We start from the raw sequence: 12,345 nt of genomic DNA on the forward strand, positions 1-12,345 counted from the left end.
TTATAATCTATGCTCTTAATGGGATGGTCCAAGAAGGATTTGGTCTAACAGATTTTAGGCCAAAGGCCCAAGCACTGGGACCTATGAGGTCATTCAGCGCTGAAACGGAAATTGACAGTAAAAGTTTGAAAGGTGTAACAGGAGGAATACCTTTTGCAGTTGCAATATGAATCAACTGTTAGGAGAGGGTGGAAAGTAAGATGGAAGAAAGAGAATATGAAAGGAGGTACAGTAAAAGGAACGAAAAGGGTTGTAGCTAGGGGCCGAAGACACATTGCAAAGAACTTCAGTAATACCTACAGTGAACCACACGAGGTGCACTGACGGCACTACCCATTACGGGGTGGACAGCTTAGGCCGAAGAAACAAGAAGCATCCCTACAGTGTACCAGGAAGACCAACTGTAAGCGGTATTCGTCCGGCCCCACCCAAAAGTGAATCCTATAAAGTGTATTATTTTCCTTAATATATATATTATATATATAATATTATATATAAATATATATATATATATATATAATTATATATATTTATAATAAGTAAAGACATTCATACGTATGAATCTACTTGACTGAAAGCTTATTCACATCATCAGACAGATACAAGTGCCAAAGAGTAAGTTCGCTGGCAATCCTGTATCTGTATCTCAAGCATGTATGAATGCATGTATGTACCAATATATCAACATTTGTGTACATAATGTGTGGTGTCGCGTATAAATTGGACTGGCAGAAAAACATATCAATAAACATTCAATAGAGAACCTTTTGAGTCTCTTACTCTCAAGTCACGAGATGACTGAGCGTTTCCTCTTCATATTTCTCAAAGTGCTTTTTTCGTCAGTAACCCTGACTTTGCACTTTGCGAAGTCCTATTTTTTTTCTTATCATTAAGAAAGGAAACCTGTCATAAATTTATTTATAGTTTTACATGACTAATAAATGAGCATAATTAATAATTTGTATTTTTAAAGATAATGCTAGATTTTTTTTCAACTTATGCAAACTAGGGAAAGATATGTCTAATTACCGTTGAATGTTGCGTATTATTCAATTGTAATTAGTTCTTAATTAGCAAGAGCAAATTTGTCTACAATTCATTTGATTCACAGCTTTACTTGACCTTATCAAACGAGCACATGTATTGTCGATTTCTACAGAAAGATTCTAGCAAACTTTCCTACGCATGCAACGACGGAGATAAGAGCTATGTGTACTTACCTAGGCAGCGATGCAACAAAAAGCTATCGGTCTTCGCTTCCATATCGCCCGTCACTTCCGTTCGTCTTTTTCGGAAATCACCTACTCCACCTTCTGGGCAGAAGCCGAGATCATCTCCCTGCCCTTAGGAGGCACTACTCACACAGTCTCCAAGGGAGGTCCCTGGTGGGTAGGTCGGTCGACCCAGAAAGCACCAACTCATTGCCTGATCTACGTGACGATATACGGGAGGCTGGGGCTGCTGCTTATAGTCGCGCGAACTGTTTTGACCCAGCGGCATGCGAGGTCCACGATTCACTCTGCTTACGGGTGGGAAGACCGTTTCGTTTGTTTGTTTGTTCGCTGCAACTTCGTTTGCCTGCGTTCTTCCTTTATTTTTTCGTCAGTGTCCTTTCTTTTTGTTTCTGTCCGCGTTCTTCGTTTTCTGTTGACAATTTTGTTATTACTCAGTTAAACTTGCCACCGAAAAATGTCTTTGTATTGGGAAAGACGAATTCTTTCCTTGTCCTGTCTGTTCGTCTGTAGTTCTGCGTTTTTTTAGGCAGCGACTTTACCGCCGCAAAGACTTCCTAAACGTGGCAGGAGACACGAACGTCACGTCGTAAGTGACTTTGCGACAGAAAACGTAAGGACTCAACTTACTTAGACTGGTCACGAACGTTCGATGAAGCCAGTACAGCAAATATCGGTTGCTATAAATGACTCTCCTCTCTCTCTCTCTCTCTCTCTCTGAGGAACTTGACAGAAGAGTTATAGGAGTTATACACGTGGCATTCAAACTGGTTTCGTTCACACGTATTTCCTTTCAGCTAGTAAATATTCGATACGACAGCTGAGTATCTACGTCCTTCTAACTGTCTATCTCTTTTGTTTACAAAGGGAACTTGAATCAACGACTCTCATAATGCGACTTTGCTACAAGTCATCTAAAGACGTCCTCGATGACTTGGTACAAATACGTACGTACGAAAAATGCCATCAGACGAGACGACACGCAACTCAGTTCCACCATTCATAAGGCTTGTAGTCCGAACGACCACTTAGCCATTCCCCTCAGCCTGGTATCAACAACGTCTGTCGCAAGTGAGACAAAAAAATATATATATAAAATAAAAAATAAAAACTAATAAAAGGCAAAAGAAATCAGCTGCTGGAGATATTAAATAATTCTCAGAGCAGTGCCACGCTGCGGAAACACTTCCGAAATGTAATAATTTAAAAAATGGAAAAGCGAAGCCAAAACAGATCGCCAATCACAACAGTGTTGTACTCCGTTAGCACGAGGCAGTAAATGGCGGCATAACAGTCCTCACGAGAAAGTGTTTTCACCGTTCACCTTCTGAAACAATTAAGACTTGTTTTTTCAAACTGCCAATCACAGATTCCTGGGTTTTCCATCAACTCTCCAACGGTCTCGTTGCAAAAAGGGAGGCCTGCTTCATGACAGATCCGCTCTGCAGCAGCAGCAGCAGCAGCAGTAGCAGTAGCCTTCTTGTCTCGGGTTCATTTTCCTACCGAAAAATAGAGCCTCACAGAGTGTCACTGAGAAGAGCGGTTGGGCGCAACAGCACTGGGGCCGACCTGCTCCCGCGAAGGCCGCAACCAGACTGACAGAGCACAGCAGAGCAGAGGAGAAGTTAGTTGGCCGCCGAGGGGGGGGGCGGGGGGTTGGGAAGCCTCTGACGGTTCTTTCAGATGTTCGGGTCGGGGTTGCCTGGGGCTCGGGCGGTGGGGGGGGGGCGGGGCGGGAGAACTGGGAGGGGTCCGGGGGAGGGAGGAAGCTATAGCAGGAAGGTGGCGGGGGAAGCTCGGAGACGGGGGAGAATCGGGTCGGAGGGGGGAAACCGGGGGGAAGGAATCGAGGAATGGGAAGTCTAGGAGGACTGAGTGAGAGCGAGAGAGAATGTGAAAGAGAGAGAGAGAGAGAGAGAGAGAGAGAGAGATAGAATACAGGGGGGGATGAGATGAGGGGATATCTAAGGATATATATATAAATGGCTACCTATGGGGGTGACATGATTAATAGGTGGGAGGGTAGAAACCAGAGTCGAAATGAAAAGGAGAGAGAGAGAGAGAGAGATAGGGGGGAGAGAGAGAGAGAGGAAGAGAGGAGGGAGAAAGAGAAAGAAAAGGAAAAACTGATCTCCAGTTGAAGAAATTGTAGACCAATTACAGAGAAAAATAATGCAGTTATTATAAAGAAATGATGGATTGAAATACAAGACGTGACATCGTGTTTGTATTGCTTTACAAACAATCAAAATAATTGACATTGGAATAAATAAGGACCAGTACAACCAAAGACGAAGAAAAGCACAAACAACTTCGGATAGAAATGAGGCTTCGACAAAGAGAAATCACCGCAGACGCCTTTTAAGTTCGAAGGAGGAGTTTTATTTCGCTGTTTCTCATTTCTGTTTTATGATTTCCAACAACAGTAAAATCTTTTTTTATCTATTTATTTATTTTGAGTCCTTCATCCCATCCACCTACAGACGCTGGAATTCTCGAGAGCCTCCTGTGTTCCCGGAATCGGTTCATGACCGAGACGTAATGGCGAACTGGAGAGTCTGGTATTTTTGCCAGCCATTCTTCTGTTTACCTTTAAAATTGGGAACTTTCTGTTTCCTCTCGTGTTTCCAGAGACCTTCAGTTTACATTTATTTAATCTCTTCTCCCCTCTTGTGACTCATACATATTTTTTCCATCTTCTCCCCCATGGTTCACAAGACAAATATATATATGTATATATATAATATATATATATATATATATATATATATATATACTATGTATGTATATATATATATATATATATATATATATATATATATATAGTATATATATATATATATATATATATATATATATATATATATATACATCTTCTCCCCTATGGTTCACAAGTACATATATATATATATATATATATATATATATATATATATATATATATTATATATATATACATCTTCTCCCCTATGGTTCACAAGACAATATATATATATATATATATATATATATATATATATATATATATATATATATGCAGTTGACTTGACTGGATATTCATTATTAAATCCAATCACGCACAAAATTCAGATCAATTCTTAGTTGCTTAACCTGACATCTATCTAGATGAATCCAGCCTTGTGCCGGTGCGGGCGCTAGATAAACAGCAGGTCAAACAACTCTAGATTTATCTTAATTTTGTGTTGTCTCAAGGAGGAGCTAACTTCATCCATTCTCATAAACAACCGAGAAGCGAAAAACCATTATAATGGTTCCTCGCATTGCTTAAGCACCCAGAACTACCGTCACACTGCAACAGATCACAAAAAAAGGTTCAAAAAAACGAAAGCATTTCACTCAAAAACGAGAGAACTTCGTGATGAGTAAGGAAACTCCACATGCAAGGAGTTAGCAGTAAGGCATAGGAGCCGCATCGTACGAGAATATATAAAAATTGCCTTACATTGGATTAGGTAAAGAACATTGGGTTAGGACTTTCGCGAGCGCTTGGGACAAATTCGCTTAGCATCCCCTCCCCCCCCCACCTCTCTCTTCTCTCTCGTCTCTCTCGTCTCTCTTCTCTCTCTCTCTCCCCTTCTTCCTGGCCACCGCCAAGTTTTGTTTCCCTAAACAGATTTCCACGTCTTCCTTGCCTGGATACGAACTGCTCGAATACTACTGCTATCAAGATCTGGAATTTTTGTCAAAAAAACTTCAACACTCACAGTTAATCATGTGATAAACTTTTTGGAAAATCATAATTTAATTAATAAAATATAATAAAATTAAATTAAAACATGTAGGTAAAAACAAATCATCTCAGTGGTGTGATAAAACAGTTTTAATAATAATAATAATAATAATAATAATAATTTTTTTTTTGCTCTATCACAGTCCTCCAATTCGACTGGGTGGTATATTAGTGTGGGGTTCCGGGTTGCATCCTGCCTCCTTAGGAGTCCATCACTTTTCTTACTATGTGTGCCGTTCTAGGATCACACTCTTCTGCATGGGTCCTGGAGCTACTTCAGCCTCTAGTTTTCTAGATTCCTTTTCAGGGATCTTGGGATCGTGCCTAGTGCTCCTATGATTATGGGTACGATTTCCACTGGCATAATCCCATATCCTTCTTATTTCTATTTTCAGATCTTGATACTTATCCATTTTTTCCCTCTCTTTCTCTTCAACTCTGGTGTCCCATGGTATTGCGACATCAATGCGTGATACTTTCTTCTTGACTTTGTCAATCAACGTCACGTCTGGTCTGTTTGCACGTATCACCCTATCCGTTCTGATACCATAGTCCCAGAGGATCTTTGCCTGATCGTTTTCTATCACTCCCTCAGGTTGGTGCTCGTACCACTTATTACTGCAAGGTAGCTGATGTTTCTTGCACAGGCTCCAGTGGAGGGCTTTTGCCACTGAATCATGCCTCTTTTTGTACTGGTTCTGTGCAAGTGCCGGGCATTCGCTTGCTATGTGGTTTATGGTTTTATTTTTCGTATTGCACTTCCTACTATATGGGAGAGATGTTATTTCCACGTCTATCGTTCTTTGAACATATCTGGCGTTCTTAGGGCCTGATCTTGTGCCGCTGTTATCATTCCTTCAGTTTCCTTCTTTAGCTCTCCCCTCTGTAGCCATTGCCACGTGTCATCGCTGGCTAGTTCTTTAGTCTGTCTCATGTATTGTCTGTGCATTGGTTTGTTGTGCCAGTCCTCTTTTCTGTCTGTCATTCTCCTGTCTCTGTATATTTCTGGGTCCTCTCCCTCCTTCCTTTCGTGTTATGTATAGTCTGTCCGTATTTGCTCTTGGGTGTAGTGCTTTGTGTATTGTCATATGTTTCCTGGTTTTCTGATCTATGCTGCGGAGTTCTGCCTTCGTCCATTCCACTATTCCTGCGCTGTATCTGATTACTGGCACTGCCCATGTGTTTATGGCTTTTATCATATTTCCGGCGTTGAGTTTTGACTTGAGTATTGCCTTGAGTCTCTGCATATATTCTTTCCTGATCGTGTCCTTCATCTCTTGGTGTTTTATATCCCCTCCTTCCATTATTCCCAGGTATTTGTATCCTGTCTCATCTATGTGTTTTGATGTTGTGCTCCCCATCTGGTAGTTTTTTATAACCTTCAGTTTCTCGTTTACTTTTGGCCTTTATTATTATTATTATTATTTTATTATTTATTATTATTATTATTATTATTTTATTATTATGATTATTTATTATATTATTATTATTATATAATAATAATATAAATAATAAATAATAATAATAATCATAATATAATTAATAATAATAATAATAATAACTAGATGTTTCAACGGCATTTAATTTATCTATTGTCTTTTTCTCATCAATAAGAATGGAAAAGATTCTATATAAATTAAATTCCATTGAAACAGCTATAATATTCAATGCTACTGCCCTCAGAGAAGGCCTCCTTCCTAATAATAATAATAATAATAATAATAATAATAATAATAATAATAATAATAATAATAATAATAATAATATAAGAACGCATTGAAAATGGTTTTTCCTCTTACTTTAGTACATCCATTCATTCTGTCATTCGATTAATCTTGTATAAAATCGGTCAGTCCATTCATCTATTCCCACTTCTATTCGGGACCCGGAGCAATGGAGATAAAATACGACAGAGGTCAAAACCCGCAATTCGAACTGTATTTGCGACCACAATTCCAGACCGTCGCAAAAGCGCCGATCGCCTCCAAGCAAAGGGAATATATGCGACAGAATTTCCAGCAGAAGTAATTAGAAACTCAAAATGGAAGAGGAAAATAAATAGCTGGAAGGGGGGAGAAGAAGGGGAGAGGCGATACGATCTAACCCTTTCATCCCCTGGGGAGTTGTGTTGGTGTTCGTGTTTGGGAGGAGGAGGAGGAGGAGGAGATGAGGAGAGGAGGAGGAGGAGGAGGAGGGAGGAGGGGATGGGGGTGAAATAAGAGAGAGATATATATAGAGGCAGAGACGAAGAAAAAGGGATGATAAGAATGAATATGAAACAGGGGGTAGGTATATACACCGCATCTGGCTCAGCCATTGAAAATAAATGACTACGATTAAGCGTTTGGCAATTGTAGGGTGAAACGGTGACGTCATACTCCAGGGGAAAGCGGCCAGAGAGGTGATATGAACGATGGAGTCTGCAGTTGCACAGGACTAGCTGGATTATCGCGGGATTAAATAAAAACGGAAAATGCCGAGTTAAAAAAGAAAAAAGGGTGGCAGTTCTGAAGGGGAAATACGAAACGATGACTAATATAGATGACAAGAAGCGATGAATGAAAACTCAGGGTGAAATACAAGGAAATACACGATCTCTAAATTAAATAAATAGAGAATGTTCAGTGGGAGTCGGTTACCAAGACGGGAAAAAAATGGATGGATAAGTGAGCACACGATGTCTCCTCGGATGGACTAATAAGTCTTTGAGACATCCTAATCCTTGTAACTCCTTGTAAATGACTAAGACTTGTAAATAAACATAAAAATTCTAAAAAAAAAAAAAATAGCTCTTTTTTTTTTAAATCAACATATGATTCATGGTATTATTATTCAATATTTGAAACATACTCCTACAATTTCTGAAAAAAAAAACAGGATAAAAATAAAGTTCTTTTTATTAACTTGAGGTAAATGAGATCACGTGACACTGAAGGCTGTAGAACAAATAATTTCTCAAAACACCAAGAATACACATTTTTAAAAATTAATGGGTGATTCGTGACACTGCATACAACATTGTAACCTGTAAACAATTCAGTTCTTTAGAAGACAAAGGATACTCTTTTTTCCCGTCAACAGTGATACACGTATGTTATTTAATACACGTACCCAAGTTAAATTAACTAACTTATTTCATCTAAATACAAGTGAAACTCGTCTGTTATTTATTCAGCAAAGCTTTAATCTCAGACATGACACTTTCCTCTTCACGGTTTATAAACATTAAAAAAGTTAAAAGTTTGCGAATTAATTGGCTAAACGTTATTCGCGAATGTGGAAAGGATAGATTTTGATTGGACCAAAAGCAAAGAACTTAACGGATACAGCCCTACAACTTACAAGGCAAAAGAATAAATTTAAACAAATTAACAGATACAGCCCAACAACTTGTAAGAAAAAAAAATTAATTAAAAAATAAATTTTGAAAAATTAACAGATGTAGCGCTACAACTTACAAGGCAAGAGAATGAATTAAAAAAATTAACAGATGCAGCCCCACAACTTACAAGATAAAGATAATTAATTAAAAAATAAATTTTGTAAAATTAACAGATGCAGCCCTACAACTTACAAGACAAAAGAATAAATAAAAAAATTAACAGATGCAGCCCTACACCTTACAAGATAAAGATAATTAATTAAAAAATAAATTTTGTAAAATTAACAGATGCAGCCCTACAACTTACAAGACAAAAGAATAAATAAAAAAAATTAACAGATGCAGCCCTACACCTTACAAGATAAAGATAATTAATTAAAAAATAAATTTTGTAAAATAACAGATGCAGCCCTACAACTTACAAGACAAAAGAATAAATAAAAAAATTAACAGATGCAGCCCTACACCTTACAAGATAAAGATAATTAATTAAAAAATAAATTTTGTAAAATTAACAGATGCAGCCCTACAACTTACAAGACAAAAGAATAAATAAAAAAAATTAACAGATGCAGCCCTACACCTTACAAGATAAAGATAATTAATTAAAAAATAAATTTTGTAAAATTAACAGATACAGCCCTACAACTTACAAGGCAAAAGAATAAATAAAAAAATTAAAAGATGCAGCCCCACAACTTACAAGACAAAAAAAATTAATCAAAAAATAAATTTTGTAAAATTAACAGTTACAGCCCTATACTTACAAGACAAAAGAATAAATAAAAAAATTAACAGATGCAGCCCTACAACTTACAAGACAAAGAAAATTAATTAAAAAATAAATTTTGTAAAATTAACAGATGCATCCCTACAACTTACAAATTTAACAGATGCAGCCCTACATCTTACAAGACAAAAAATACATATACAAAATTAACAGGTACAGCCCCACACCTTACAATACAAAAAGAAAATAAATAAAATAAAAAGACTTAAAAGAAACGAAACTAAACCGACCAAGGTTAAACACTCTACCAACACAACCTGCGAAAAAATAGTCACACAACACAGTAGTACTGTAAAAAACAAAAAAACAAAAACAAGACAAAATCAGACGGAAAAAGCGAAAACCAAATCCAGCTGAGAGAAACTCAGATTATCGGGGGAAAAACAACCTAACGAGCAAAAACTTAGGAATAAAACTTGGGGGATAAAAACACCGGAGAACCCAAAAACGAACTGCCAAAATCGAATTCCGAGGGAGGGGGGGGGGGGCGGGTTTTGCGCGAACCCGGGCCCAAACGCGAGGACTGCTGGGAGGGGACACGTAGCATCTTTGGGCAAACGTATGCGAACAAAGAAGAGAGAGAGAGAGAGAGAGAGAGAGAGAGAGAGAGAGAGGAGAGAGAGAGAGAGAGAGTTGAGGGGAGGATGAAAATAACTTAAGACAAGCAGAGTCAAAGAGAGTTACAAGGAGTTACAAGGATTAGATTGTCTCAGACTTGTTAGTCCATCCGAGGAGACATCGTGTGCTCACTTATCTGTAAGAGCAGGTTTTACTGTTCATTCATAGTGCTCTAATGATGTTGTCTAGAGAGAGAGAGAGAGAGAGAGAGTCGAAAAGACATTATTTACAGGATTTTAAAAAAATCTCACAATGAAATATGATAAAATGGAAAGATCAAGAGAGAACAATCAGAGAGAGAGAGAGAGAGAGAGAGAGAGAGAGAGAGAGAGAGAGTCTAAAAGACATTATTTACAGGATTTTAAAAAATCACGTACTGAAACATGATAAAATGCAACGATTAAGGGAAAACGACGAGAGAGACAGACACAGAGAGAGAGGGAGAGAGAGAGAAAAAATCTATCGAAACTATACAAAATCATAGACAAGCAGAGGCGTACAAAGGAGAAAGAGAGAGAGAAGAAAATATCGAAGTAATTTATAGCCGTGGAGAGAGAGAGAGAGAGAGAGAGAGAGAGAGAGAGAGAGGGGGGGGGGAAGGTGAGTACCTATAAACACTTGTGTACATGAAAACGCGCTGGGATAAAAGGATTTAATATCCCACATTTTCTATGTATCATCAAAGAAAAGGGGGAAATGAAAGGCAAGCCGAGCGAGAGATGAGACGTGGAGGAGAGAGAGAGAGAGAGAGAGAGAGAGAGAGAGAGAGAGAGAGAGAGAGAGAGAGAGAGAGAGAGAGACTAGTAAAGCACCTTTAGACCGGTAATGTCAAACAAAGAAAAGTCAGAGAGAAACGTAAGGGATTGCTGACATGATTTTAAAAATCACACACTAAAATAGGATAAGTGCAACGATTATGAGAGAGAGAGAGAGAGAGAGAGAGAGAGAGAGAGAGAGAGAGAGAGAGAGAATCGAAACGACATTATTTACAGGATTTAGAAAAATCTCACAATGAAACATGATAAAATGCAAAGATTAAGATGGAACGTGAGAGAGAGAGAGAGAGAGAGAGAGAGAGAGAGAGAGAGAGAGAGAGAGAACTTACAGATCATGCAAAAACCAAATCATTTGGGAGATTACGACTCAGTCATAGAAAGACCAAAATAAATCGTATTAAAAGGAAAAAACGCAATGGACGAGGAGGAGGAGGAGGAGGAGGAGGAGGAGGTGTCTGTGAATGGAAGTTGGTTGGAGGGGAATAGAAGTGGGATTTGGGGAGATAAAAGAATAAGGGGTCCCAATGAGGAGAGAGAGAGAGAGAGAGAAGAGAGAGAGAGAGAGAAGGGGGCGGGGGGAGAAAGAGAAAAATGATCCCAAGTAATTCAGAAATCCCAATCCAAATATGATGAATACGACAAACAAAAGAGAGAGAGAGAGAGAGAGAGAGAGAGAGAGAGAGAGAGAGAGAGAGAGAGAGAGAGAAAGGCGTCGCCATCCAACTCATTCCTAGAGACGTTCGTATTTATTGACCCGAGTTCCAATATCTTCTTCCACGGTGTGTCTGTTCTCAAAACTGTGTGCTGTTATGCGCGCGTGTTTTGTCTGCCGTAGCATGGATTTTACGACCGGGGGGAGGAGTAGGGGGGGGCTGGGGGGGGGGGAGAATGGTAATAGGAGGGAGGGAGGGAGAGAGGGAGATTGGCAGCTGGAGGGAGGAAGGGATGGAGGGAGATTGATCTATCAGTGCTTGCTGGCTCCAGGGACTGACTGCTGATTTATGTATATTCATCTGTTTGAGAGAGAGAGAGAGAGAGAGAGAGAGAGAGAGAGTGAACTTCGTTATTCAGAGCGCTTGTAAGCATGGGCTGCAATTGGCTTTTGATTGGCCAGTTCCCGAGTTTCGTCGATATAATACGTGTGCTCAAAGGGGTCAGGCGTTCTGCCACTGTAGGCGTATTGTGCATCAGTAATGAACAGAAATGAAGGTGTGTTTGTTGTTATATATATATATATATATATATAATATATATATATATATATATATATATATATATATATATATATATATATATATATATATGTTGTCTCAGAAGCCTGGATTTCATCTTTTTTTCTGGGATGATTCATAAAACATTCAGACCATTACTCTGCTTTTTACACAATGAACGAATTCGCTTGAACAATTGTTAATTTTCGTTATCAGCTACTTGAAGACAGTATATAAATAAATAAATAAAATAAATCAATTATATATATATATATATATATATATATATATATATATCTTCCAATTCCACAATGGTCCGTGGGTGAAGTATATAAGAGATCCTCACGTGAAAATGAAAGAAGGAGGTACCAAGACTTTCAACTTTTATTCCAGTCATCTTCAGGGTACTGAACAATTTTAAGAGAACAACTTATACAAGAAAGCAACATGAGGCCACAAATAATAAAACAAGTCAACGACCTACTTAAGTATGCAAATAAACATTGTTCAAAACAAAAGACATACTTAACGGAGATATGTAGTTACTAAAATCACAGTACAAAACTATCTGTTTGTAAAATATCT

At 38.3% G+C, this 12,345-nt stretch overlaps 1 protein-coding gene across 1 annotated transcript in view; it reads right to left on the minus strand.

The window, feature by feature from the left end:
• Window positions 1-2,833, minus strand: part of LOC135223461 (inactive tyrosine-protein kinase 7-like) — a 178,514-nt gene extending 175,681 nt beyond the window's left edge. The window contains 1 exon segment of the mRNA XM_064261882.1: window positions 1,221-2,833. Coding sequence (XP_064117952.1) covers window positions 1,221-1,263 — 43 coding nt within the window. The 5' untranslated portion in view covers window positions 1,264-2,833.
• Between the last annotated feature and the right edge of the window lie 9,512 nt (window positions 2,834-12,345).

This window comes from Macrobrachium nipponense, chromosome 10, assembly GCF_015104395.2.
Source record: "Macrobrachium nipponense isolate FS-2020 chromosome 10, ASM1510439v2, whole genome shotgun sequence".
Classification (NCBI taxonomy): Eukaryota; Metazoa; Arthropoda; class Malacostraca; order Decapoda; family Palaemonidae; genus Macrobrachium; species Macrobrachium nipponense.